The sequence below is a fragment of the Leptopilina heterotoma genome, unplaced genomic scaffold, assembly GCF_015476425.1.
Source record: "Leptopilina heterotoma isolate Lh14 unplaced genomic scaffold, ASM1547642v1 Lhet_99, whole genome shotgun sequence".
Taxonomy (NCBI): domain Eukaryota; kingdom Metazoa; phylum Arthropoda; class Insecta; order Hymenoptera; family Figitidae; genus Leptopilina; species Leptopilina heterotoma.
In genome coordinates, this window is record NW_025111206.1 from 847431 (window position 1) to 870916 (window position 23486).

The 23486-nt window shown below is 24.6% G+C and overlaps 4 protein-coding genes across 11 annotated transcripts in view; 3 read left to right on the forward strand and 1 right to left on the reverse strand.

Annotated features, from left to right (window-relative positions):
* The first annotated feature begins 18 nt into the window (after window positions 1-18).
* On the forward strand, window positions 19-6957 carry LOC122512420 (major facilitator superfamily domain-containing protein 12-like). 3 transcript variants are annotated; one of them, XM_043628224.1, is made up of 9 exons: window positions 19-237; window positions 576-958; window positions 1311-1687; window positions 3589-3796; window positions 3959-4170; window positions 4276-4635; window positions 5994-6144; window positions 6328-6446; window positions 6526-6957. In XM_043628224.1, the coding sequence occupies exons 3-9, from the start codon at window positions 1381-1383 to the stop codon at window positions 6582-6584; spliced, it is 1416 nt and encodes a 471-aa protein (XP_043484159.1). In that variant the 5' UTR covers window positions 19-237; window positions 576-958; window positions 1311-1380; the 3' UTR covers window positions 6585-6957. The 3 variants fall into 3 exon arrangements, with proteins under 3 accessions (XP_043484159.1, XP_043484160.1, XP_043484161.1); XM_043628225.1 differs by having other exon boundaries at window positions 594-958; XM_043628226.1 differs by having other exon boundaries at window positions 639-958.
* Window positions 1517-20029, reverse strand: LOC122512424. Of its 3 annotated transcripts, XR_006302631.1 has the most exons (6): window positions 18841-19270; window positions 17900-18268; window positions 17451-17581; window positions 14324-14702; window positions 13702-14013; window positions 1519-1655 (listed from the first exon to the last, which is right to left on the reverse strand). XR_006302631.1 is itself a non-coding variant. In XM_043628229.1 (3 exons), the coding sequence occupies exon 1, from the start codon at window positions 20027-20029 to the stop codon at window positions 19406-19408; it is 624 nt and encodes a 207-aa protein (XP_043484164.1). In that variant the 3' UTR covers window positions 14622-14702; window positions 17900-18268; window positions 18841-19405. The 3 variants fall into 3 exon arrangements, 1 of the variants encoding a protein (XP_043484164.1); XM_043628229.1 differs by lacking the exons at window positions 1519-1655; window positions 13702-14013; window positions 17451-17581 and having other exon boundaries at window positions 14622-14702; window positions 18841-20029; XR_006302632.1 differs by lacking the exons at window positions 13702-14013; window positions 14324-14702; window positions 17451-17581; window positions 17900-18268; window positions 18841-19270 and adding an exon at window positions 7169-7306 and having other exon boundaries at window positions 1517-1655.
* Window positions 7219-9903, forward strand: LOC122512423 (membrane-associated progesterone receptor component 1). Its single transcript, XM_043628228.1, has 4 exons — window positions 7219-7371; window positions 7457-7829; window positions 8404-8553; window positions 8908-9903. Exons 2-4 carry the CDS (start codon window positions 7493-7495, stop codon window positions 9042-9044), a joined length of 624 nt encoding a protein of 207 aa, XP_043484163.1. The 5' UTR covers window positions 7219-7371; window positions 7457-7492; the 3' UTR covers window positions 9045-9903.
* LOC122512419 (CREB-binding protein) overlaps window positions 19466-23486 on the forward strand; it is a 26779-nt gene continuing 22758 nt past the window's right edge. For 2 of the 4 annotated variants that reach the window (XM_043628220.1, XM_043628222.1), the window contains exons 1-2: window positions 19466-20261; window positions 21713-21868. In XM_043628220.1, the coding sequence (XP_043484155.1) occupies window positions 20180-20261; window positions 21713-21868 (238 nt within the window). In that variant the 5' untranslated portion in view covers window positions 19466-20179. The remainder of the gene's footprint in view (window positions 20262-21712; window positions 21869-23486) is intronic. The other 2 variants (XM_043628221.1, XM_043628223.1) reach the window with 2 other exon arrangements.

A 23486-nucleotide genomic window follows, 5' to 3' on the forward strand; every position in this document is an offset into this window, starting at 1 on the left:
GAAGAGTACCATTTTGTTAGCATGTTTTCAAAAAGTATTTTTTAACAACACATTGTGCAAGATACTTTCTCTTTAAAAATTAAAGACAAAACTTGTTGATATTTCACAAGTTTTTGACGAAAAATGTTTTATAATTAAAGTTAAGTGATGAGTGAGAAATGGAGTGAATTACAGTATTAAACAAATCTTGTGTTAACGCGCAGTGAAACTTAACGAAAACATAACCTCACATTTTTGGTACGTATTTTTATTATTTTTTAATTTTTTTCTCTATCTTTTTATTTAATAGAGAAAAGGAATAAATATAGGAAAGAATGAAATTTTTTCGGAAAAATTAGTTTTGCTGTTAAAAAAAAGAATCTATTTCTAACACTTGAATAATAAATTTACTAAAAAAATAAACAATATGACGAATAAATGATCTCATGTTTCAGAGATGACAATTAAAGTAATTTTCCATCACAACGTTTCATTCTTTGTCTTTTTTTCTGTTTCTTCTATTATTAAACGATTATTAACATTAGGATAAAAAATTGATTTATAAATTCTAAAAGTAGGACATTTGTTTTCCTTAGTTTTGTTTACGTTTTTAGAAATCGTCAGACTGCGAGTTGATTTCTATATGTATTGGATTCCAGCTTGTAGATTTACAAAGAGCACAATATAGTGAATATTGAGTTATTAAAAAAAAGTATTATTTTATTACTAATTTTTTAAAAATGCAATTATCGGAGTTCAATAGACCAACATTATAGTGACTAATAGCCGCGTGCTGATATGAAAAGAGGAGGATAATATTATCTTGAAACAACTCTTCCTCTTTACAATTGTGTCAATACATGAATACTTTATAAATACTGTGAAGTAATATCTTAAAGAATTTGAAAAGAGAATAATTTATTTGCATTGAGAGAAAAGGGAAAAGAGCTCAAATCATTTTCCTCCTGTACAAAGGAAGGTTAGTTATTAAAAATATATTTTACTTGTAATTTTATTTTTAAATAAATTTAGTTTTTATTTAGTTTCCATTCACGTGTACATTTTTACAATTTACATTTAAATGTACATTTATATTTAAATTTCATTTTCCTTAAAAAAATTTTCCTTAAAATTTAATTTTTTTAAAATTACAAATATTTGACAATAATTTATTTTAAATTTGCAATTTTTTAACAATAATTTATTTTAAAATTACAATTTTTTTAACAATTTGTTTTATTTATTTTTTTTTTATTTTAATAAAATAGTATAAAGTGGATTTTTGTCGATTTTTGTTGAGTACATATTATAATAACTTTTCTGTTTTTCAGCACAAATTCAAAGGAAATTTTGTACGCACTTGTATCAGTATTATTATAGCAAAGGAAAAGAGTAATTATAATGGAACCTGATCATGAAACGGTGACAAGAGATTATACGGAAGTAATTAGAAGACTTTCGTGGCCAATTAAATTAGGATATGGCACAGGGCATGTCCTCAACGATATTTGTGCCTCTATGTGGTTTTCCTACCTGTTGGTGTATTTTCACCTAGTTTTAGGCTTCAGTCCTCTAATGGCTGGTGTTATTTTATTAATTGGACAGGTCGCAGACGCTCTGGCAACACCTTTTGTCGGTTATCATTCTGATAATTCCGCTGATTTCTGGTTATGTCGCTATGGAAAAAGAAAAACATGGCATTTATTAGGTAAAACTGTAGATTTTTTTTGTATTTATATTTATTTATTTACTTATTTATTATTTCTAAAAATTTAATAAAATTCTTCGAAATAATTAAATTACTTTCATAAATAATAAAATTCTTAGTAGAAATTCAATTTTTGTAAAAATTCTCGAATTTATCTTTCAAAATAATATAAATTTTTCGTAGAAATTCAATGTTTTAATGAAATTTTAATTAAATATCTCGAAGGAATTCAATAATTTTCATAAATGATTAAATTCTTCTTAGAAATTCAGTTATTTTCACAAATTATAAAATTTTTTCATTCATTCAATTTTTTTAACACAATTTTAATCAAATTTCAGGAAAGATTTCAATTTTCTTAAATAAAATTTTAATTAAACATCTCGAAAAAATTCTACTATTAAAACAATATCCAATTAAAATTATTAAAAGAACTCCATTACTTTCAGAAGAATTTAATTATTTTTCGAAATTTTAATATTGAATTCCTGTAAAGAATTTAATTATTTCAAAGTTTTGAAGCTAATATTAATTAAACTTCTCGAAAAAATTCAATTATTTTTTAGAATTTCAATTAAATTCTTAGCAGTAATTCCATTGTTTTTAATAACTAAATTCCTTAAACAAAGTTAATTATTTCAAAAAAATCTTAACAAAATTCTGAGAAGAATTCAATTATTTCCTAAAAATTTTAATAAATTATTTTCATGAACAAAAACTTTTGCAGGAATTAAAATATTTTCAATACAATTTTAATTAAATATCTGTAAATAATTAAATTATTTATTATATGATTTTAATGAAATTCTTCGAAAAAATTCTATTATTTTCAAAAAATTTAGTAAAATTCATCGAAAAAATTAAATTCTTCGCAAAAATTGAACTATTGTCATAAATAATAACATTCTTAATAGAAAATCAATTATTTTTCTAGAACACTTTAAAAAAATTTCTCGAAAGAATTCAATTTATTCAAAAATTGTTATAAAATTCTGGGAAAAATTCAATTGTTCCCAAAAAGTTCTAATAAAATGTAATAATGAAATTTTTTATTATAATTATTAAAGAAACACTATTATTTTAAAAACTTGAAAATTCTTCTTAAAATTCAATTACTTTCAAAATTTTTAATCAAAATTATTTAAAACACTCAATTATTTTTCAAAAAATTCAAATTATTTCTTTAAAAAATATAATATAAGTAAATTATAAATTATAAATATCAAATTTTTTTCAAACCTGTTTAAAAAAATTTCAGGAAAGAATTAAATTATCTTAATACAATTTTAATAAAATAACTCAAAAGAATTTAAATATTTTCATAAATAATAAAATTTTACATTAGAATTCAATTATTTTCAAGATAATCTTAATTAAATTCCACGAAAGAATTGTAATTATTCTTTAAAATTCACATGACATTTTTCGAAACAATTCAATTCTTTGAAAAAAATTTTAGTAACACATATTTTATGCAAGAATTCAATTATTTTTTTAACAATTTTAAAATTATTTGTCCTAAGAACACAATTAATTTAAATATAATTTTAATCATATTCTTCAAGGGATCGTCCATATATTACGTAACACTTTTTGGGGGGAGGGGGGGTCAAGCTATTTGTTACGATAAGCCAAAAAAATGGCGCTAATGTATGTAACAGCGTGTTACATGGGGGGAGGGGGGGGGGGGTCAAAATTTTCAAAAATTAGCGTTACGTAATATATGGACGGCCCCCAAAAGAGAAGTTAATTATTTTCCAAAATTTTAATAAAATTCTTTACAATAATTATTTATTTTTAATACCTTAGTTTTAAAATTAAAAACAGTTAAAACGAAAAATTATTAGAAACTAAGTTATTGGAAACTTTTGTGTAAATTATTATGATCTAATATTTTACAGGGACATTTTGCGTGGTTTTTGCTTTTCCATTTATATTTTCGCCTTGCATTGGATGTAAAAATGCCCATGAATGGTCACAATTAATTTACTACGCGGCATTTGTGGTGATTTTTCAATTTGGATGGGCTTCTGTGCAAATTTCTCATTTATCCTTAATTCCCGATTTGACACCAACGGAACATGAGAGAACAGAACTTACTGCTATAAGGTAAATTAATTTATATACTAATAGTAATAAATAATAATAAAAATAGAGTAGTAAATAATGACAATATTAAAATAGATTAATAAATAATAATAATAATAATAAAAATAAAGTAATAAATTTTCATGCAATTTTCATATTTTTCTTTTCTTTCGATCCACGTAGATACAGTTTCACTGTTTTTGCAAATGTTCTCGTTTATTGCATATTTTGGGCAGTATTACACGTGACTAGTGAAGATTCAGCTACCAATCAAATTGGACCAAAAGATGTGTCTAATTTTCAAACGATTGTAAATATTGGAATTGCCGTTGGTGTTATTGCATCGGCAATATTTCATATTGTTGTTAAAGAAGAAACTTCAGGAGCAGTTACTGGTTAGTGAATGAAAAAAAAAGAAAGAAAAGAATGAACTTTCTTTACCCCTGTCAATTAATTATTAACGATGATTAATGATTGATGAAAAAAGAAATTTTTTTCAGGTGCTTCGCAACAAAGAACTCGTTCTATTTCAGAACTTTTCAAAGATTTACAATTGTATAAAGTTGCTGCTTTATACATGTCAACGCGATTATTTTTAAATTTAACACAAATTTATGTGCCATTGTATTTACATGAGACACTACATATGGCTGCAACGTCTTTAGCTATAATTCCATTAATTATGTACCTGAGTAGCTTTAAAGCCTCATTGATTGTCAAGTATTTAAATAGCAAATTTGGAAGAAAAATTGCCTACACGATTGGCGTTGTTCTCGCTCTGTTTGCCTGTGGGGCAATTAAATTTGGACACGGGGATTTCTTTGTTTCGTATGGAATTTATCCGGTCTCGCTTATGTTGGGTGAGAAAAATTATCTTAAAGTTCTGAACGTTCAAATCAACGAAAATTATTTATTTCTTATTTAAATTAGATTTTTATTGCTATAATTACAAAAATGTTTATTTTCAAATGTAAATTTTTTCATCATTTCAGATTTAAAAATTAAAACAATTCATTTATTAACTAATTTACTAATTAAAAATTAATTAATATTTATTTATTTATTTACTCAAATATTCCAATTCAAATATAATTTATTATTTTCGAAAATTTTACTAAATTGCTTAAAAAGAATTCAATTTTTTTTTTAAATATTAACATTCTTCGGACGAATTCAATTATTTTGAAAACAATTTTAATAAAATTTCAGAAACGAATTAAATTATTTTTAATACGATTATAATTAAATATTTCGAAAGAATTCAATTATCTTCATAAATAATTAAATTTTTCGTAGGAATTCCATTCTTTTTATAAATTTTTAATTAAATATCTCGAAGGAGTTCAATTATTTTCATAAATAATAAAATTCTTCTCAGAAATTCAATTATTTTTAACGGAATTTTAATAAAATTTCTCAAAAGAATTAAATTATTTTCAATACAATTTAAATTAAATGTCTCAAAAGAATTTAATTATTAATAAGAATTTAATGAAATTCTTTGAATAAAGTCAATTATTTTCATAAATTATAAATTTTTTATTATAATTATTAACAGACACGATTATTTTAAAAACTTGAAAGAAATTCTTTAAAAAATTCAATTGTTTTCATGAAAGTTTTTGAAAGTTCTGAATTTTCAATTTTCAAATGAACGAAATTTATTTATTTCTTCTCTAAATTTAATTTTTATTGCAATAATTTTGCAAATTCTATAAAAAAAATTAAATATAAAGTTTCTGAATGTGGAGTTTTATTTTTTAATTCTTATTAGAATTAGTTATTTTCGAAAATATTTTTAATGAATTTATTTCGTTTATTTGAACGTCAAAAACTTTTGCCTTACAAGATCTGAACGTTCAAACGAAATTTGCTTCTGAACGAGAAATTTATTTATTTCTTCTCTAAATTAAATTTTTACCTCAACAATTTTGCATCACTATAAAAAAAATTACATATAACAATTTTCGTATTCTTTCATTCATTCTGTTTGTAGTTTGAATTAAATATAAAGAATTTCTAAATGTAAAAATTTAATTTTTAGTTGTAATTATTACATTCTTTTTATTGCAATCAATTAGCAATGAGATATTTATGAAAATATCTTTAATAAAAAATATTTCATTTATTTGAACATTCCAAACTTGTAGATCATTGAGAAAAAGTGGTATTACGATTTATTTTTTGGATTTTAATTTTTTCTTTTTGACTTTTGCAGGAAGTGCGGGATCTTTTATGCTTGTGACGAGTCTAGGCATAACTGCAGATTACATTGGAGAAAAAGCAGAAGGTGGTGCATTTATTTACGGCCTCATGAGTTTTACAGATAAATTAAGCAATGGTTTGGTTGTCATTGTCATACAATTTTTGTAAGTACTGAAAAACAAACAATACAAAATTTTGTATTTTAAAAACAACACAAAATTTTGTATTTAAAAAACAATACAAAATTTTGAATTGGAAGAAATAATACAATATTTTGTATTGTAGTATTCTGTTAATATTTTGAATTATAAGTTTTGAATTAAATTTGCATTTATCAAATATGACAGGAAGCATAAGGGACAAAGTCCAGATTATTATTGTAATATTCTAACTTTCGTTTGTGGAGGATCGGCCCTTTTCGCCCTAATTATATTACTTTTCATCAAACCGTTTCAACAATATTCTGGTAGGATTTTTATTTTCTACCACATTATTATTATTATTATATTCGACCTATTAAACAAAATTCCATTTTATTCTTTCAGCTTACAGAAATATTAATCAAGAAACTCTCGATGACGACAATACAACGATACAAAGTTAATCAGCTTTAATCAAAATAATTATTTAAACAAAATATCTATTATTTCGTTTTAAAAATCAAATTCAAATTTCAGCATTGAATGCTCGAAAATTAATGAAGCTGGCTTCAAAATAATTTTTATAGATAAGTTCTTTAAAAAAAGAGAATATTTTTTATTAATAATGATGATGATGATGAAAAGCATATTTCAATCACATTTTAAGACGCAATTTCTAAGACCTACATCTTCAGAAGAAATACTTATTAAAATCTTGGAAAGTTTGTAAAAAAAATGTGAAAAATAGATTTTAGTTTGTTTTTTAAGAAAAAAACAATTGTTTTATATAAAATATTAATTTATATTCCGTATGAGAATAAATTAATTTTATTTCCAGTTTTTTTGTTTCTCGATATTTTTTCTTTTGGTTTTCATGCTCTTTTTTGTTTATCAGTAAAATGTGAAAAATTTTCTTTATTCTTATCTAAAATATTTATTGGTTTCTAAGCATTTTTATTTATTTTCTATTATGAAGTGAGCAAGAAAAGCAGTGAGAATAACCCAATGACTAACCTAACTTGAAGTTTCAACGTCACATGACACTTACTTGCACTCACACAATTTTATCCTAAAAGCATTCAGCAAGCACCACGATTCAGTTCGACGTTAAAGATGTATATGCGCCGGTGTAGTCAATTTTGCAATTAGTGGTTGAGCCTCTCTTTTTTGGTTTTTGAGATTTAGTGCGTGGCTGTTTATCACATTCAGCAGCTTTCAAATTAATTTTTTTTTCAATCAAAAAAAAAAAAAGGTAAATATCTATTTTTCCTCAAAAAAAAAGTGAAAAAATTATTTTCTTATGATAATATTGTGGAATATTCTGTTAATTTTCTTCAGGATTTTGTAAAAAAAAGAAGAAATTCCGGACAAAATGGCTGATATTCCACCGGGTGCATCGCCGCCGATTAATGATAATAATCAGGATGCAGAACAACCTTTTCTATCGAGTTTCATTTCGGAAATTGTACGAAGTCCCGTGAATCTTGCCCTGGTGGCAATAATTGCCTTTCTCGTTTACAAAATAATTAAAAGTCGAACGAAATCAGATGAGCCGGTTGTTGAAACTAAAGAATTGCCAAAATTAAAGCGTGATTTTACGCTCGAGGAATTAAAACCATACGATGGAACGGGTCCTGATGGTCGTGTCCTTGTTGCCGTCAATGGAAATGTCTACGATGTTACAAGAGGATCAAGATTTTACGGCCCTGGTAATGTATATTCTGATCGAGACCAACCTTACATTTCGCATCGTCATCTTCTCTCTTTTTTTTTCCTACACACCCATATTATTTATTTACGTCGCATTTTTAATTGATCGCCTCATTTTTTTTCTATTACATCACTTAATTATGGTTTTATATTTAAAAACGAGAATCTTTATATTCAAAAAATAGTTTTGAAAAAATAGTTTTAAAAAAATAGTTTTTAAAAAAAACTTTCAAAATTCGGAAAATTTATTACAATTTTCCGTTTTGATTTAATTTATAGTTTATACAAATATGTAAATGATTTTAAAAATATATACTCAACTTCTCTTTGATAAATGGAGCAAAGATTATTCAGTTTGTACTATACTTAAGGAAAGATTAAATTTTGTTACAAATTTTCTTTTATAACAGCTTATTACGAAAGTTTTCACTCTGGAGAAACTTTATCAGTCTTTTTTTATGTAAAGTTGATAAAAAACTGCTGTTTAGCTGATAATAGGTGTAAATTCTATTGAATTAAAATTACCAGTTACATTTCGTAATTAAAATTCTAAAACGGATTTTTAATTTTCAGGCGGACCTTACGCGGCATTTGGAGGCAGAGACGCCAGTCGGGGTTTAGCCACGTTTTCCGTATCCGTGGGAAAAGATGAATATGATGATTTAAGTGATTTGAATACCACAGAAATGAATTCTGTCAGGGAATGGGAGGAACAATTCAAAGGTAAATGAATAATTTCCCACTAAAAAATGATTCTTAAAACTAATGAAGAAAATCAAATTTTGATTTGAATTCCTATTGAATGGATTTGTATAAAACGTCAGGTCAATGATCAAGGTCTTTACAAACTAGTACTGTCGAGTATTACTTTACATTTTTTTTTTAATTCTGCAATGAATTGCAAATTTAAATAAAATATTATCTAATTTCAAGAGAAGGAAAAAGTCATCAATCATCATATGAGAAAGTATTTTGAATAATATTCTATCAAAAATAGAATACTTGATCTTAAAATTAAAAAAGTAATTAAAAATTAAAATTTAGGAGAATAATAAAAAAAACTGTTTTTTTATTTAGAAAAATATGACTACGTGGGAAAATTATTGAAACCCGGCGAAGCGCCGACAAATTATTCCGATGAGGAGGAAGAAGGAAGTCAACAGGAACAGCAAGAAACAAAAAGCGATGAAACACCAAAGTCTAAAGATGATTGACCGCTCGAATTGGCGTTCAATGTGAAATACCATAAAGAAAACACCACGCACACATTGTTAAAATTTTTTTCAGAATTATTGCCTAAAGAATACATTTGGATGTTTTAATACTTTGTCGCGGGTCATTTGAGATAAAACAGTGAAACTGCATTTGTTGAAAGTCAAATATCTGTAAATATTTGAGAGACTGTTGTTGCAGTTTTATTTTTTAAAGAAGAGGAAGAAACAAAAAAAAAGATCAAGTGTCCATTTTATAATTAATAGTGAATCGTGTTTTTACAAGTGTACAAAAAATTTTCCATAAAAAATCAAATCGGGAACAAATTGACAAATATCCTTAAAAAAAAGTGATGATCTTTAAAAATATTCTTCTTACAAAATTATTTTTTAAAAATTATTATTTAAAAATTATTTTTAAAAATTATTTTTAAAAATTATTTTTAAAAGTCTACAAAATTATTTTACAAAATTGTTCTTTGTTATCATTCTTCAATTTATTGCTTTAATGAAAATTTTAATTTCGAAGAAAATATATAATATAAATTATAATTTTAACAGATTATATTTAATGTTAGAGAGAAGATTTAAAAAAAAAATTTCAAGTGATATTTGTTATTTAATTATATATATTACAGAATAGAAAAAAATTTTTTGTACTCCTGTATATATTTGGTACAGATTACAATTTTATTCTATTACTTAATCAAAGGCAATGATTTCGCTTTATGATCTCGCTAAATTACTAAAAAAAAAAGAAAAGAATCACATTCACCTCTTTACACGCAGTGCATTCATATCCATCATTAGTTCACGATAGTCAAGATGGAGCATTTTTATAATACGAGAAATTATCGCATTAATTTTTTTACTAATCGTAAGATTTAAGAATAATCCAAAAAAAAACAAAGCGATGAAACTGGAAAAAAAAAATATCAGTAGTATTGCTTAGAGCAATATTTTAATTTTTTTAAACTCTGTTACAATTTCTTTTTATATCATTGATAACTTTTTAGTTATTATTTTCATCCGGATATCTTTTTTCGTACATTCTATATTAATTTACAGAAAAACAAAAGAAAAATGGAAAAATTTACAGAAATAAAAATAATTTACAGGAACAATTTATAGAAGAATTGTTTTGATAATGACAAAATTAATTCTTATACACCTTGAGGAGACGAGTTTTTTATTTTTAACATTTACAAATAAAATATTTGTACAATACAAATATATATATAGATTTGTATCAAATGATGAAAAAAAGGATTTTGTCTAAATAACAATTTCTAAAAACTTTTCTATTAAATATATACAAAAAAAAAAGACTGACGATTCCAGCGGCTTAAATTTTATCTAGAAGCTAATGTAGAATTGCTTGTGTACTATATTTTTCCATAGAGAAGTGTCTGAAATTTTGTTTTAATTTTTTTTTAATTAAAAAATGGCTTTTTTAATGATAAATTTTTGCTGCTAGGAAAATTGTGAAAAAAAACTAAGCAATAACTAAACGAGCAAAAGATCTTTATCTTCAGTCAAAAGAAAAAACAAAAAAAATCAAAGAATTTATACTAATTTAGATTTTAAAGAAAAAAATTTTTTTTTAATTTAAAATTAAAGATTCATACCATTTGCATTTATAGAAAAAGTTTCACTTTCCATTGCGTACTTCCACTTTTTTTTGCAGTACTTCATCGAAGAATAATGCGTTTATAATTAAGTTACTTTACATATCACTAAGTAAACGATTTATTTTGTAAATTTCAACGTAAAATATGCAATGTAATTGATTTAATAATGATTTTACTATTACTGTACTTGATATTCGCAAAAGGGGGAAGTTGTGTTTTACTTATATATATAGAGAATATATATATTATATATAGTTGGGAAAAGTAGCGAGTTCTCTTGTTATAATATCATACCAAAAGGATATTTTAATTTTTGTTGATTAAACTGCTGTTTCCTTTCAGAAAAACATTTTGTATTGATGAATTTCTGATCCTATTTTTCTATATTTTGTAATTTTTTTGCTGTTAATTTGGAACAAGCATTAGATTTATTACAATGAAGTTTTAATTTTAATTTGATTTAATTTTAATTCAATCAGTAATGGAAAATAAATCAATTCAAAGTAATTCCTTTTCAGAAGTTAAGAGGTAAAAAAGAAATTGGCAAATTAAAAGAACGTTGGTAAATAATTTAAATTAAAAAGATCAATTAAAGAAATTAACTACGATAAAAGTTAAGATTTTTTAGTCTAGAGAAAAAGGTAGAGGCAAAAATAGAACATTTAGAGCACCTTGTGAAAAAGAATTTCTTTTTTTGTAGTATTTTTAAAAATTAGTTAAATTTTTGAAAAAAAACTTTTTTCGTTTTAATTTTATTTTAATCGTGGAGAGTTTGAATTAATAATAATGAGTTGAATGACACTCAACCCTTTTATTTTTGCGTGCCTCTGAAAGCACAGGATTTAATCCTGTGAAGAAATTAAGAGGTTTGCTTTATTCTCAACCACCAGAAGGTTTATTGTTTCACGACCTTACATAACTGTAAAATGGCCTTAATACGCCGGCGCACTGTCACACAGATATAAATTTCAAATGTATTTTACGTGAGAGATATTCACATATACAATATAAATTTAACACGATCAGTTAAATTATTATTTAACGTACATTTTCAATTAACATTGAATTCACAAGTTCCTTGTTATTGACATTGATAGAATTAAAATAAAATAATTTAGTATGAATTTATATAAATTTTTACTAATAAATGTTAAAGTCATAAATTAGTATTGATAAATAGTTGAAAAGAAGATATAGTGAATTTTATTATTTATTATAATTTAATAATTGATAATTGTAATTGATAATCATAATTAATATTTAATAATTATAATTAATAATTACAATAATCAATATTAATAATCGTTGAACTCCGGATAATTCATAATTTTTCTCTAAAAATGTTATGAATTTTAGAATTATTGACATTCAAATTTAATATGAATTATAGTTAATGTTATTTATTTTATAAGAAAAACAGAATTTTATTTATTTTATACTGTTTATGTAGAATTGAAAAGTTAATTTTTAGACACACTTTTGCTCCAATTAGTTCAAATTTCTACTAATTCAGATTTATTTATTTAAAGAAATAAATGAAAGAGAATTTAATTTAGATAAATGAATAGATTAAGAGAATAAATTTTTTAGAACTATTTTTGATAGAAAAATTTAAAAATTATATGATTTCCAACTGTTTTGCGTTAATAAACGATTTTTTTTTTAATAACAAAAGATAACATTCTTGTTGAAAAAAATGAGCATCAGTAAAACTTTTAAAGAATTCAATTATTGAATTCTCTCAAGAAATTTAATTAAAATTGTACAGAAAATAATTTTTGTAACTTTAATAAATTTCAATAGGAAGTAATTAAATTTTCGTTTAAAATTTTATTACAATTTTGGAAAAATAATTCAATTCTTGTCAAAAATTTGATTAATATTTTCGTCGAAAAATTTCTTAAAATTTTGTTGAAAATAATTGAATTTCAGCGACGAATTTTATTATTTTTATAAAGGTAAATGAATTCTAACGAATAATTTTATGAAGATTATTGAAAATAATAATTGATTTGCTCAAAAGAATTTAATTTATTAAAATCGTACTAAAAAGTAATTAAATTTCTGTCAAGAGTTTTAGTAAAATTTTTCAAAAATAATTAAATTACTTCGAGAAATTTTCTTAAAATTGTAATGAAAAGAATTGAATTTTTACGAGAAATCTTAATGGAATTTTTGTTAAAAATAATTGAATTCTTGGAAAGAATTTTATTAAAATTTAATTTAATTTAATTCTTTTGAATAATTTTAGTAAAATTTTTTTAAAATAATTGCAATTCTTTCGAGAAATGTTCGTAAAATTTGATTGAAAATAATTGAATTCCTGCGAAGAATTTTATTAATTTTATGAAGATAATTGAATCGTTTCGAGAAATTTTATTAAAATTCTTGAAAACAATTCAATATTATTGCCAAGAATTTTATTGACATTTTTTAAAATAATTTTGTTTATGAGAAGAAAATTATATTAAGATTCTTGAGAATTTTTGAATAATTTCACGAAATTTAATTATAATAATTGCAATACAAATTTTTAAAAATTTCAATTCTTTCGATAAATTTTATTAAAATGTTATTGAAAATTTCTCGAAAGAATATTATTTTTATGTAGATAATTGAATTATTGCCAATGATTTTTTTGAAGATTTTTAATAATTGAATTTTTGTAAAGGAATTGAATTATTGTAAATAATTTTATTAAAATTTTGCAAATAATTGAATTACTTCCAGGAATTTTATTAAAATTGTATTAAAAATAATTTGAATTCGTTTAAAAAATAAAAACTTTTTAAAATAATTGAATTCTCTTTATAATCTAATGAATGTATTTTTTATAATTTTGAATCTAAAATTATATACAAAATTGAAGTTATTTTTTAAGAATGAAAAGTTTTCTAATGAATGAATTAATTAATTATAATTATAATTATAATTTAAGAGAAAAATTTCGTTTATTATTATAAACAAAATTTTTCTCTTCTATATACAACTAAAAAAATTAAAGGTAAATTGAAAATTGAAAGAATTACCTTTTTTTTGCTAATTGTATCGCTCGTTGAATTTTTAACAAATAGGGATGTTTTCTAAAGACGAGACCTTGAGGTAAATTTTCATTTCTTCCGGTTATCCTGCATGGACCTTGGCTCTCGTTTGGTGTATTTGCGAGAGAAAGTACAGACACTGACCTAGTGCTTGAAGTAAGTGTTCAACACTTATTTCCTTTGACAATCGTGACAACGAATCAATTAGGCTTTAAATTCGAGATTTTATTTTTATCTCCTTTCCATTGTAATCGACAATCCAGTATTCTCAAAATTTTCGAATCCAAAAATCCCAATTTCCTGTAAACAATTTTTACTGTTTTAATTAAATTTAAATTAATTTTTTTACTAAAACGAACGAATTGTACCAATAAATGTAAATAAATTTTATATTTACTGTAAATGTGTTTATATATTTATTTTTAAAGTTTAAAAATTATTTTTAAAAAATTATAAATAGAATAAAAAAAAAAATTTTTTTAAAATAATTTTCCAAAATTAATTAATTAGAAAAAATTAAAAATCTGTAAAAAAATACCAGTGAGGAAATGAAATATATTTGGAAAATGAGTATCGCCCTTTAAATCGCGGCAGGTGTCCGCGCTCTTACCTCCCCCTTCTCTTGATTCTATCAACACGTATCACGATTCCTTCTGACTTTCTCATACAAAGAGCCGCTGTCACCGAGGACGATGGCTGCTGCCACGGCGCAATTCAATCCTCCCAAGATTTTCTTTGCTTTATTCGCGCCCACCTCTCATTATGTATACATTTACAAAGAGCAATACACTCTTGGGACAAGCATATATGTATATATCTAGGGTTCATAGCCAGCAAGTGTCGCGTGCCGTTCTCGCACCTCCACCACCAGATTTTATCCAGAGACTTGAAACACCACTCCTTTTTTGCGATTGTCCAATTTTTTTCCATTGCCTCTCAATTTATTTGTTGAATCATCGTTTATGAATCGTCAAATCATTTTTCGCGTTCTAAAAAAAAATTTTCAATGTAAATAAAATTAAAACAACAAAAGAAATTAAATCTAAACATTTAGAGACGATATATTATATAATTATTAGGGAAGTCAGAGAAAAGTCAGGGTTTTTTATTAAAAGTACTAAAAAAAATTAAATTTTTAGAATTCATGAGAAAATTCTGAATTTTAGTGTCTTTGCCTCATAAATTAGGAAATTACCACGAATTCTAATAAAAAACCTTTAATTTTCTCTATTTCTGACAGTAGTTTCTCTTTAAATAACTTAATTCTTGAAGAATTAACAAAAAATTATTACTTGGAAATTATTTAATGAATAATGATAATTTTTTAATGATTAATTTTTTAATGATTTTTTTCTCTTTTCTTTAATAATAAATTAATGAATAATTTTACTTAAATATTTCAAAATTTATTGCTATTTTAAATAAAAGTTGCGTTTACAATTTTCATAAATAGATTTAATTTCAAAAGGTTAAATTTCAATTTTGAATTTTATTAATTAGAATTTAATTTAATTAATTAATTAGAAATTTTAAAGAACTTAGATTTTTGAAAAATTTTAATAATTTAAATTCTTCTGGAATTAGTTAAATTTTTTTTATATATATTTAATGAATTATTTAAAATAATGGATTTATAGAAAAATTTTAGTTAAAAACATTAAAAAAAGAAATTGAATTTTGAAGAAGTTAGAAATGATTGCAGAAATTCAATTATGTTCAACAATTTAAAAAAAATGTTCGTCAAAATTTTAATTATCTTCATAAATAATAAAACTTTTCTCCGAAATTCAATTATTTTCAAAAAATTTAATAAAATTCTTGGCAAAATTTCAATTATTTTCAAAAATTTTCCTCAATTCAATAATTTAAAAAAAATTTCCAATGAATTCAATTATTTAAGAAAACATTTTGGAAAATTTTAATTTAAATTGTTTAGAAATAAGTTAAATTTTTCAATTTATATTTAATTATTAAAATAATTGATTTAGAGAAGAATTTTAGTTCTAAAAAATGAAGTTTTGGAGAAATTAAAAATAATAGCAATTTTTAGAAATAATTTAATTTTGAAAATTCAAATCTTGGCAAAATTTAAATTCTTCATACTTTTAATTAATAATTCCTTGGAACTAATTTAAAAAATATTAAATTCTAATTCTTTTCAAATTAGTTGAATCTTTTAATTCATATTTGATGTTATTTCAAAAATTTTAACTCAATTTTTCGAAAGAACTCAATTATCTTGATAAAAATCAAATATCTTCCCAAAATTAAATTATTTTCAGAAATCTTAATAAAATTCTTAGCAAAATTCAATTATATTTATTGTACAACAATATTCATTACAAAAATTCAATTATTTTCAAAAGTAATAAAATTCTCCGCAAAAATTCGAATTATTTTCAAATAGTTTTTAAAATTCAATTATTTTCAAAACTTTTAATAAAATTCTTTCCAAAATTTAAATTATTTTTAAAAATTTTTCTCAATTCAATAATATTTAAAATCTACTATTTTATAAAAATTATCCATAAGAATTCAATTTAAAAAAAAATTTTTGAAACTTCTACGCAAACATTTAATTATTTTCATAAATAATAAAAATTTCTCAAGAATTCAATTATTTACAATTTTTTAAATAAATTTCTACGCAATAATTCAATTATTTTCATAAAAGAAAAAAATTGTTTACAGAGAATCAATTATTGTCATAAATAAAATAAATAAATCATAAATATAATAAAATTCTTCCTGTGAATTTAATTATTTCCATAAATAATAAAACTCATCGTAGAAGTTCAATTATTTTTAATACAATTTTATTCCAATTCCTCGAAAAATATTATTCTTAAAAATTTTAATAAAACTTATCCAAAAAATTCAATTTTTTCAAAATTTTGTTGATACAATTTTTTATGATAATTTAATTTTAAAAAAATTCAATTATTCAAAAAATTATTTATTTTTGTATTTAAATAATTGAATTCTCCTTGAATTTTCTAACAAAAATCGTTTTAATATATTTCAGTTAAAATTTTAGATACCTAATAATTGAATATTTTTTTAATATTCATTTTTAGAAATAATTGAATTTTTAAAATGTTTCAAATTAAAATCTTTGAAAATCTAAATTTTTCATAATTTTAACTAACAATTATGTAGAATTAATTTTTTTTGAATAAGTTTAATTGGATTTTTTTGGAATTTTTTATTTACTAATATATATTTAATTGAAGAATTTTCAAATAATCCAATTTTCACGTAAAATTGAATTGTACAAATGAATTTGAAAATTCGCAAAGAACATTTTCAAAAATTATTAAAAATAATTGATTTAATCGAGTATTTTAGTTAAAAATTCTAGAAAATAATAATTGAATTAAAATGATGAAAATAATTTTGAAAAAATTACAGTAAAAATATTTCTATTATATAAAATAATGATCTCATCACTCGGTTATCTTTAATTATTATAAAACACGAAAAAATCGATGACTCCGAGTCTTCGACTCGGAGTCATGTTTTTATAATAAAAAATATTCTTTTAAGGGCATTTGAACCTTGATGACGTCACACATGCTTTGCACAATCTGTAACGTCATCAAGGTTCAAATGCCCTTAAGTTGTTAAATTTCAAAATGGTTTGGGTTTGAATATTTTGAAAATATATTGAATTTTTAGGAAATATTTTCACGCATCTACATTGTCAGATTTATTGCAAACTTGAACTTTTGAATTACCTTTCCTCAATTATTCACTTTAATATTACGATTAAAATGACCATCAGTATAATTATCTTTTTCAACCGTGAATTTTTAGAAGTACATACGAAAAAAAAATATTTCTCTCCTGAAATATTTTCCTCTGTATTCTTGAAATAAAAGAAAAAAATGCATTAATTTGTTGTTTAATTATTTATATAGATAAGTAATTTAATTATTTAAATAACTAATTTAATTATTGAACTAAGTAATTTAATTATTTAAATAATTAATTTAATTATTGAAATAACTAATTTAATTATTTAAATAGATATAAGAAATTTTAATTTTGTAAAAAATAAAATAAAAGTGTTCCCCCTGTGACACTTGTAAATAGTTGTAACTTAAAACTTAACTTTCTTTTAAACATCTAGTCAAGTTTAACCGAGATTAGTAATCGGTAGGGGGTTCTTTGTTTTACAACTCACCTTGCGCTGAAATGTGGTTTTACTATACGTACACAAACATATTCCCCATCATATCACATTCTTATTGTTCATATCGGTTTTACTCTCGAAAGACTTATTATACATAAACTCTCTTTGTCTCATCACACCTTGCCTCTTGTGATAATAAAAAAATACACTCTTCTTTATTTTTCACTTATTCCATTTTTTATATTTTAAATAATAACCATTTTTGCATTTTTTTCTGTTGTTAATTTTCCTAGTTGTTTATTTATTTATTTTCTGTTGTTATTGTCATATGAAGTTGTTTCTTTACGAAATCACGAGATTTATTTCTTTTTTTCATCCTTTTCTCTCAAAAGTTAATTGAATCTTTGTCATCACATATACCTGTGAAAAAAAAGAATACAATAAACGTTTGAACAGAGTAAAAATTCTTTTATTGTCAATTCAGTTACATTGTTGACTTTATTACACAATGTCTGTATTTCAAATTCTTTTGTTTTTCTATGTATCTTTGTTATAATTTTTTGAAAAGAGGAATTTATTTATTTTGTATAGTGATTTCTCTATAATAAAACGAACGTTTATACTTAAAAAAGGACACTGGGAGAAATCGCTTTTGTTATGTTAATTCAAAAAATCCTTCATAATTTGCAAATGCAGTTTAACTGTTTAAAATATACTTAACCTATATTTTTAACAAATTTTTATTTCTTAAACTTACCATTTAAATTTGAAAAAATTATTTTTTTTTAATAATTTGACAAACGAATAAAATGAAATGAGGTTAGAATTAAGAGATTGTTTACCCATTCTTGCAAATTCAATTAAATACGTAAAATACTTAGTTTTAATCAATTAATGATTCGTTTATCACTTCACAAACAAAAGATTATCTCAACAAGAGGTAGAAATTAATTATAAAAAGGGTATTGTTGACATTATGATGTCCTCCTTACAGTGACACGAGGCATTTTTCACTCATCGAAATTTCTTGATTGAAATTGAATATTTTCCATTTTTTTTCTCACACTAATTGTTTCGTATTTAACTTCCCGTATAGTATTTTCAAATTTAGAAATTATTTTACTATAACGAACCATGACAACGTGAATGTTTTCAATGCAAAAGTTATGACATTTCGCGGCGGAATCGCAACACACATTTCGAATGTGCAAGCAGAAGCGTATAAATTTATAATAAAAGTGTGGGCAATAATTTTAATGTTATTTTTCTCTGAATTAGATTTAATCGAGAAATGTATAGTTGATAAATTTGAGATTAATTTTTAAATTAATAATGGAGAGGAATTTGGGAAAAAAGAGTAAATTATTTAAAAGTATTTAAAAAAAGAAAAATTGTAAAATTGGGGGCACAATTTGTAACTACGCCCCTGATAGGTCATCGGCGTGAATTTAACCACGGCGTTTGCAGCTTCGCAACACAGCAGCCAATGGGCGGTCGAGTTTTGATCACGTGAACCCATCAGCCAATGGGGAGTGTGATCTAGGCACCCGGCAGCCTTTAGGAACCAGTCCGACATTTTCTGACAAGCGTAGAAAAACTTCTCATCAACAGCAGTCGCCATTTTACTTGAACTGATACTCGTGCGGTGCGGAACTCTTGTGTTCGCTTCCCTCGCGAATCTTTATCGCCCGCGGTGGCCGGCTTGGACCCGATTAATTCGATCGAGTTCATCAAGTCGCGTACAGTTTCTGTCGAATGTACGGAGAAAGCTGCCCAATCTCGCGGTGATTTCGCGCGCCCGTCGTGCAGTGCCAAGGCGAGAGAAGAAGACAGAGGAAGGAAGATGGTGATGGTGCCAGCGGGCCTCGAGAGCGATATCGTCGCTGCGAGGTAGCGCCGTGTGCGCAGCCAGTCCGCCACTACTTGAGTTTTGACGACTAATGTCCAACCAAGTGTCGACACAAGTTTTTTGAGTTTTATCCCATAGTTTTTCAAATAAGTTTTGAATTGTGCGTGTTTTAAAATACTGTGCGCAATTGTGCCCCAGGGGTTATACCCCGACGATGCCCAATGGTTGACCGCCTTGTAAAGCGTGTTCGGGGACGCTCCATGCGCCGCGGCTCTCATTGCTGTTATTATTACGCCCGCGACCATGCGAGAAAAGCAGTGAATTTTGATCATCTTGTTGAGGTAGACGTCGAGGTAGTGTTGTTTTAGTGGAGTTACCCCAGTGTATACGTGCGTGCGTGCCTGCGTGTGCGTGCGTGCGTGTTCTGCCGATCTGTTAGTACGGAGAGTAAACAGCCCTGAGAAAAGCTAACCCGCGGAGACATGGCCGACCACCTAGTGGACGGCCCGCCGAACAAGCGGACCAAGCTCGCGGATCCTTTTCAAGGGCCCTCAGATTCTTCAGGTGAGCATGTCCTTTTTATTTGCCACGCGTCTTCTGTAAGTTGAGAGAGATGCGCGACTAACCTACAGAACGAGCACACGTCTAATAACGTAGCGTGCACGTCCATTTCCCGCCCCGATAAAACCCGGCAGCAAAAGGCGCAAGTCTATTTATTTGATGCCAAAAAACCTTTGAGCAAAATTGTCCACCTTCTCCTGGTCCTCAATCTCCATTAACTCATCAAAGAAACACTCCGGAGCCTTCTCTCTTTTTCGAGATCAACTCCGCTACCAAAGTTTTGAAACGTCAAACAGCCTCTTACCGACATACTTCTGTCAAAGTTCATGTCTCTCACATTTCTCCCTCAAAATATTTACTCCGAACTATTTCAATCATTTTTTTCAAAAAAATTTCCCTGATATTAATACCTGTGACGATTGTTGTGACAGTAAATGTGATTTTTTACTCTTTGACACTTGAGATACCAAATATCTCGATATCTCTTTCAAAGCAATAAGTTCCAAGAAGACATTTTATTTTCATGTTATGGCTCGTGCAACGTTTGAGAATAACTCGAAACTCGAGGAAAAATTTTTTTCTTTTCTCATTCGTTTCAAAAAATAATCTAATAATCTCCAAGTTGAAATAATTTTTGGAAATAATGAATTTTGTTCAAAGGTACCCTTATCAGTGCCATATGCACTTTTTTTTTTCTTTGACACATTTGTTTTTTTTTCATGTGTCAGTTCTGCATCGTTTGCATGAACAAATTTTTTGACATACACCTCTCAATTTTAGAGTAGTTTTTTTCTCTATACTTTCTTTCTATATATTTTTATTTTAGATTTGTTGTAGTGCATGTTGTGTGCATGAGCATTTTTAAGCAATATTGAATAAAGAACAAAAAAAGAAGACAATATAAATTTTTTTACTCGCATGTGCTACGCACTAACCACTCTCTCTGTATTCTATTTTAAATATATATTTTCTTCAAAAACTGCTCTTTTTACTAATCGTTTGGACAGTCAAGTAAATTTTTTGTTTACTTTGAGAGAATTCTTGTATACACAAAATCGGGTTAAAGACAAAAAAAAATATACTTATTATGTAAAAACAAGAGGTTCACACACTTTTGAATGAAAAATGTAGCTGAGTTGCAGAAACGATCTGACAAAGTAATTTCTATATTGAATTCAATTATGAAAATTTATGATTATTTTTCAATATTTACAATTATGTTTTTATGTATATTATAAATTAGAGATTAAAGAAAAAAACGTGTATTTCCACGTGGTTTGACAGTTCCTGTCAAAACAAGAGAAGAAAAGCACGTGTGTTTATAGCAGAAGACGGTAATGTTTTTTAAAAGAACTGTTTCTGTGACTTGGATGCGTTGAAAAAAATTGAGAAAAACAACAAATTAAAAAAAAATTCTTGCACGGTTCTTAAATCATAAACTGTGATATATGTAGTGGGTATGGCGCCTCTAATGATGCACCATGCTTATACAAACTACGGGGGAGGTGGCAGTGGTAACATACAACAAATGCAGGGCCTGCCACAACAACTACATCTGCAACAGCAACAGCTGCAGCAACATTGGAACAACCATACTACGCAGAAAAGAAGTAAATATTACAAAAAAGCAAAAAAAAAAAAAAATGCTGCAACAAATTTCAAGCACTGTCAAATTGTCCATTCATAAAAAAATCATTTCACCATTTTATCATTGATCCTAAAATCATTAATTTGCTAAAAGAAAAAGAAAACTAAACCAAATTTTTTTAATCACATCTATTAATTTTTAGTACATTCTTTGATTTTCATTCAAAATTTTCCCATTTGTTTGACTCTCGTGTCAATGTTTTTTATTAGTGACCAAATCAAATTGCTCTTGAAGCTACAATTTAAAAATTTTCATTTACTTTCGTACTTTTTTTCCACAAAACTATTTTTGAAAATGAATTCAAAAATTTGAAAATAATAATTAAACTAGAAAATATGAAAATAAATATAAATTAAAAAATTTGAAAATAAAAATAATTTTGAAAACTTAAAAATAAAAATAAATAAAAATTAACAATTTTGAAAATAAATATAAATTAACAAATTTGAAAATAAAAATAATTAATGAAATTAAAATATTTTAAAATATAATTTATGTAAAAAATTAATAATTGTATTACCACTTTTTTGATTTTTTTGTAATTTATGATATTTTTGTAAATTTTTTATTTCTTTTTTTTACTGTCAACAAAAAAATCAAAATCATTGAAATTGTAATTAACTATTAAACAAAATTTTTTTAGAGACGATTGACCAATAAACAGTGTTTTGAAGATGCATTGCAGAAATTGAAAAAAATGTGAAATTTTTGTCAAAAAAAAAAAAAGAAACAAGTCTTGAGACATGCGACAGACATACATAGAGTTGTGTATTTTTGTGATGAGCAAATTAAAATCATCTTTCAAAAAGGAAATTTTCCAAAAAATAATTCACAATATTGTCATATATATCTTCTTATGTGCGTACAATGGCGTTTAATAAAAAAATTAATAAGCAATTTTATAAATATATAATATTGTTTTCAACAGGTGAAGGTTCATATTTAAAACAAACCCTTAAGTATAGTCTATAAAAAACATGAATTAGAGGAAAACTAAATATTTCTTTTGTAAATATTTTATTTTTGTTCAGTACATATTTTTACATTTTACATAAATACATTTTTTACATCTATATTTATTATTTTTTTTATACGTGTACACTTATTAGCATATTTCATGTATATATTTTTTTCTATGAACATTTGTTACTGAAAATTATTTGAATTAAATTTTTTTCAGTGTTACGCTTATTTTTATAATGCTTCGGTAGTTATTTTAATAAGAAATTGTCTTTGAATTATTTTTAAATTAATTTGAGAATTATTTTTTTATTAGCTCCTTTTTTAAATTAAATTTAAGAATTATTTTATTTTTTCTCAGCTCAGTTTTAAATTAATTTGAGAATTATATTTTTTATTTGCTCCTTTTTAAAAAAATTTCAGAATTATTTTTTTTTTTTATTTTTTCTCAGCTCATTTTTAAATTAATTTAAGAATTATTTTTCTGTTAGTTCATTTTTAAATTAATTTTGAGAACGTTGAGAATTATTTTTTTTATCAGCTCATTTTTAAATTAATTTAAGAATTATTTTTCTATTAGGTCATTTTTAAATTAATTTTGAGAACCTTCAGAATTATTT

Coding starts and splice junctions, on each gene's coding strand:
- LOC122512420 (XM_043628224.1), top strand. CDS start 1,381: ATGGAACCTGATCATGAAACGGTGACAAGAGATTATACGGAAGTAATT. Junction 1,688..3,588: donor AAAAACATGGCATTTATTAG/GTAAAACTGTAG, acceptor AATATTTTACAG/GGACATTTTGCGTGGTTTTT. Junction 6,447..6,525: donor ACCGTTTCAACAATATTCTG/GTAGGATTTTTA, acceptor TTATTCTTTCAG/CTTACAGAAATATTAATCAA.
- LOC122512423 (XM_043628228.1), top strand. CDS start 7,493: ATGGCTGATATTCCACCGGGTGCATCGCCGCCGATTAATGATAATAAT. Junction 7,830..8,403: donor ATCAAGATTTTACGGCCCTG/GTAATGTATATT, acceptor TTTAATTTTCAG/GCGGACCTTACGCGGCATTT. Junction 8,554..8,907: donor ATGGGAGGAACAATTCAAAG/GTAAATGAATAA, acceptor TTTTTTATTTAG/AAAAATATGACTACGTGGGA.
- LOC122512424 (XM_043628229.1), bottom strand. CDS start 20,029: ATGATCAAAATTCACTGCTTTTCTCGCATGGTCGCGGGCGTAATAATA.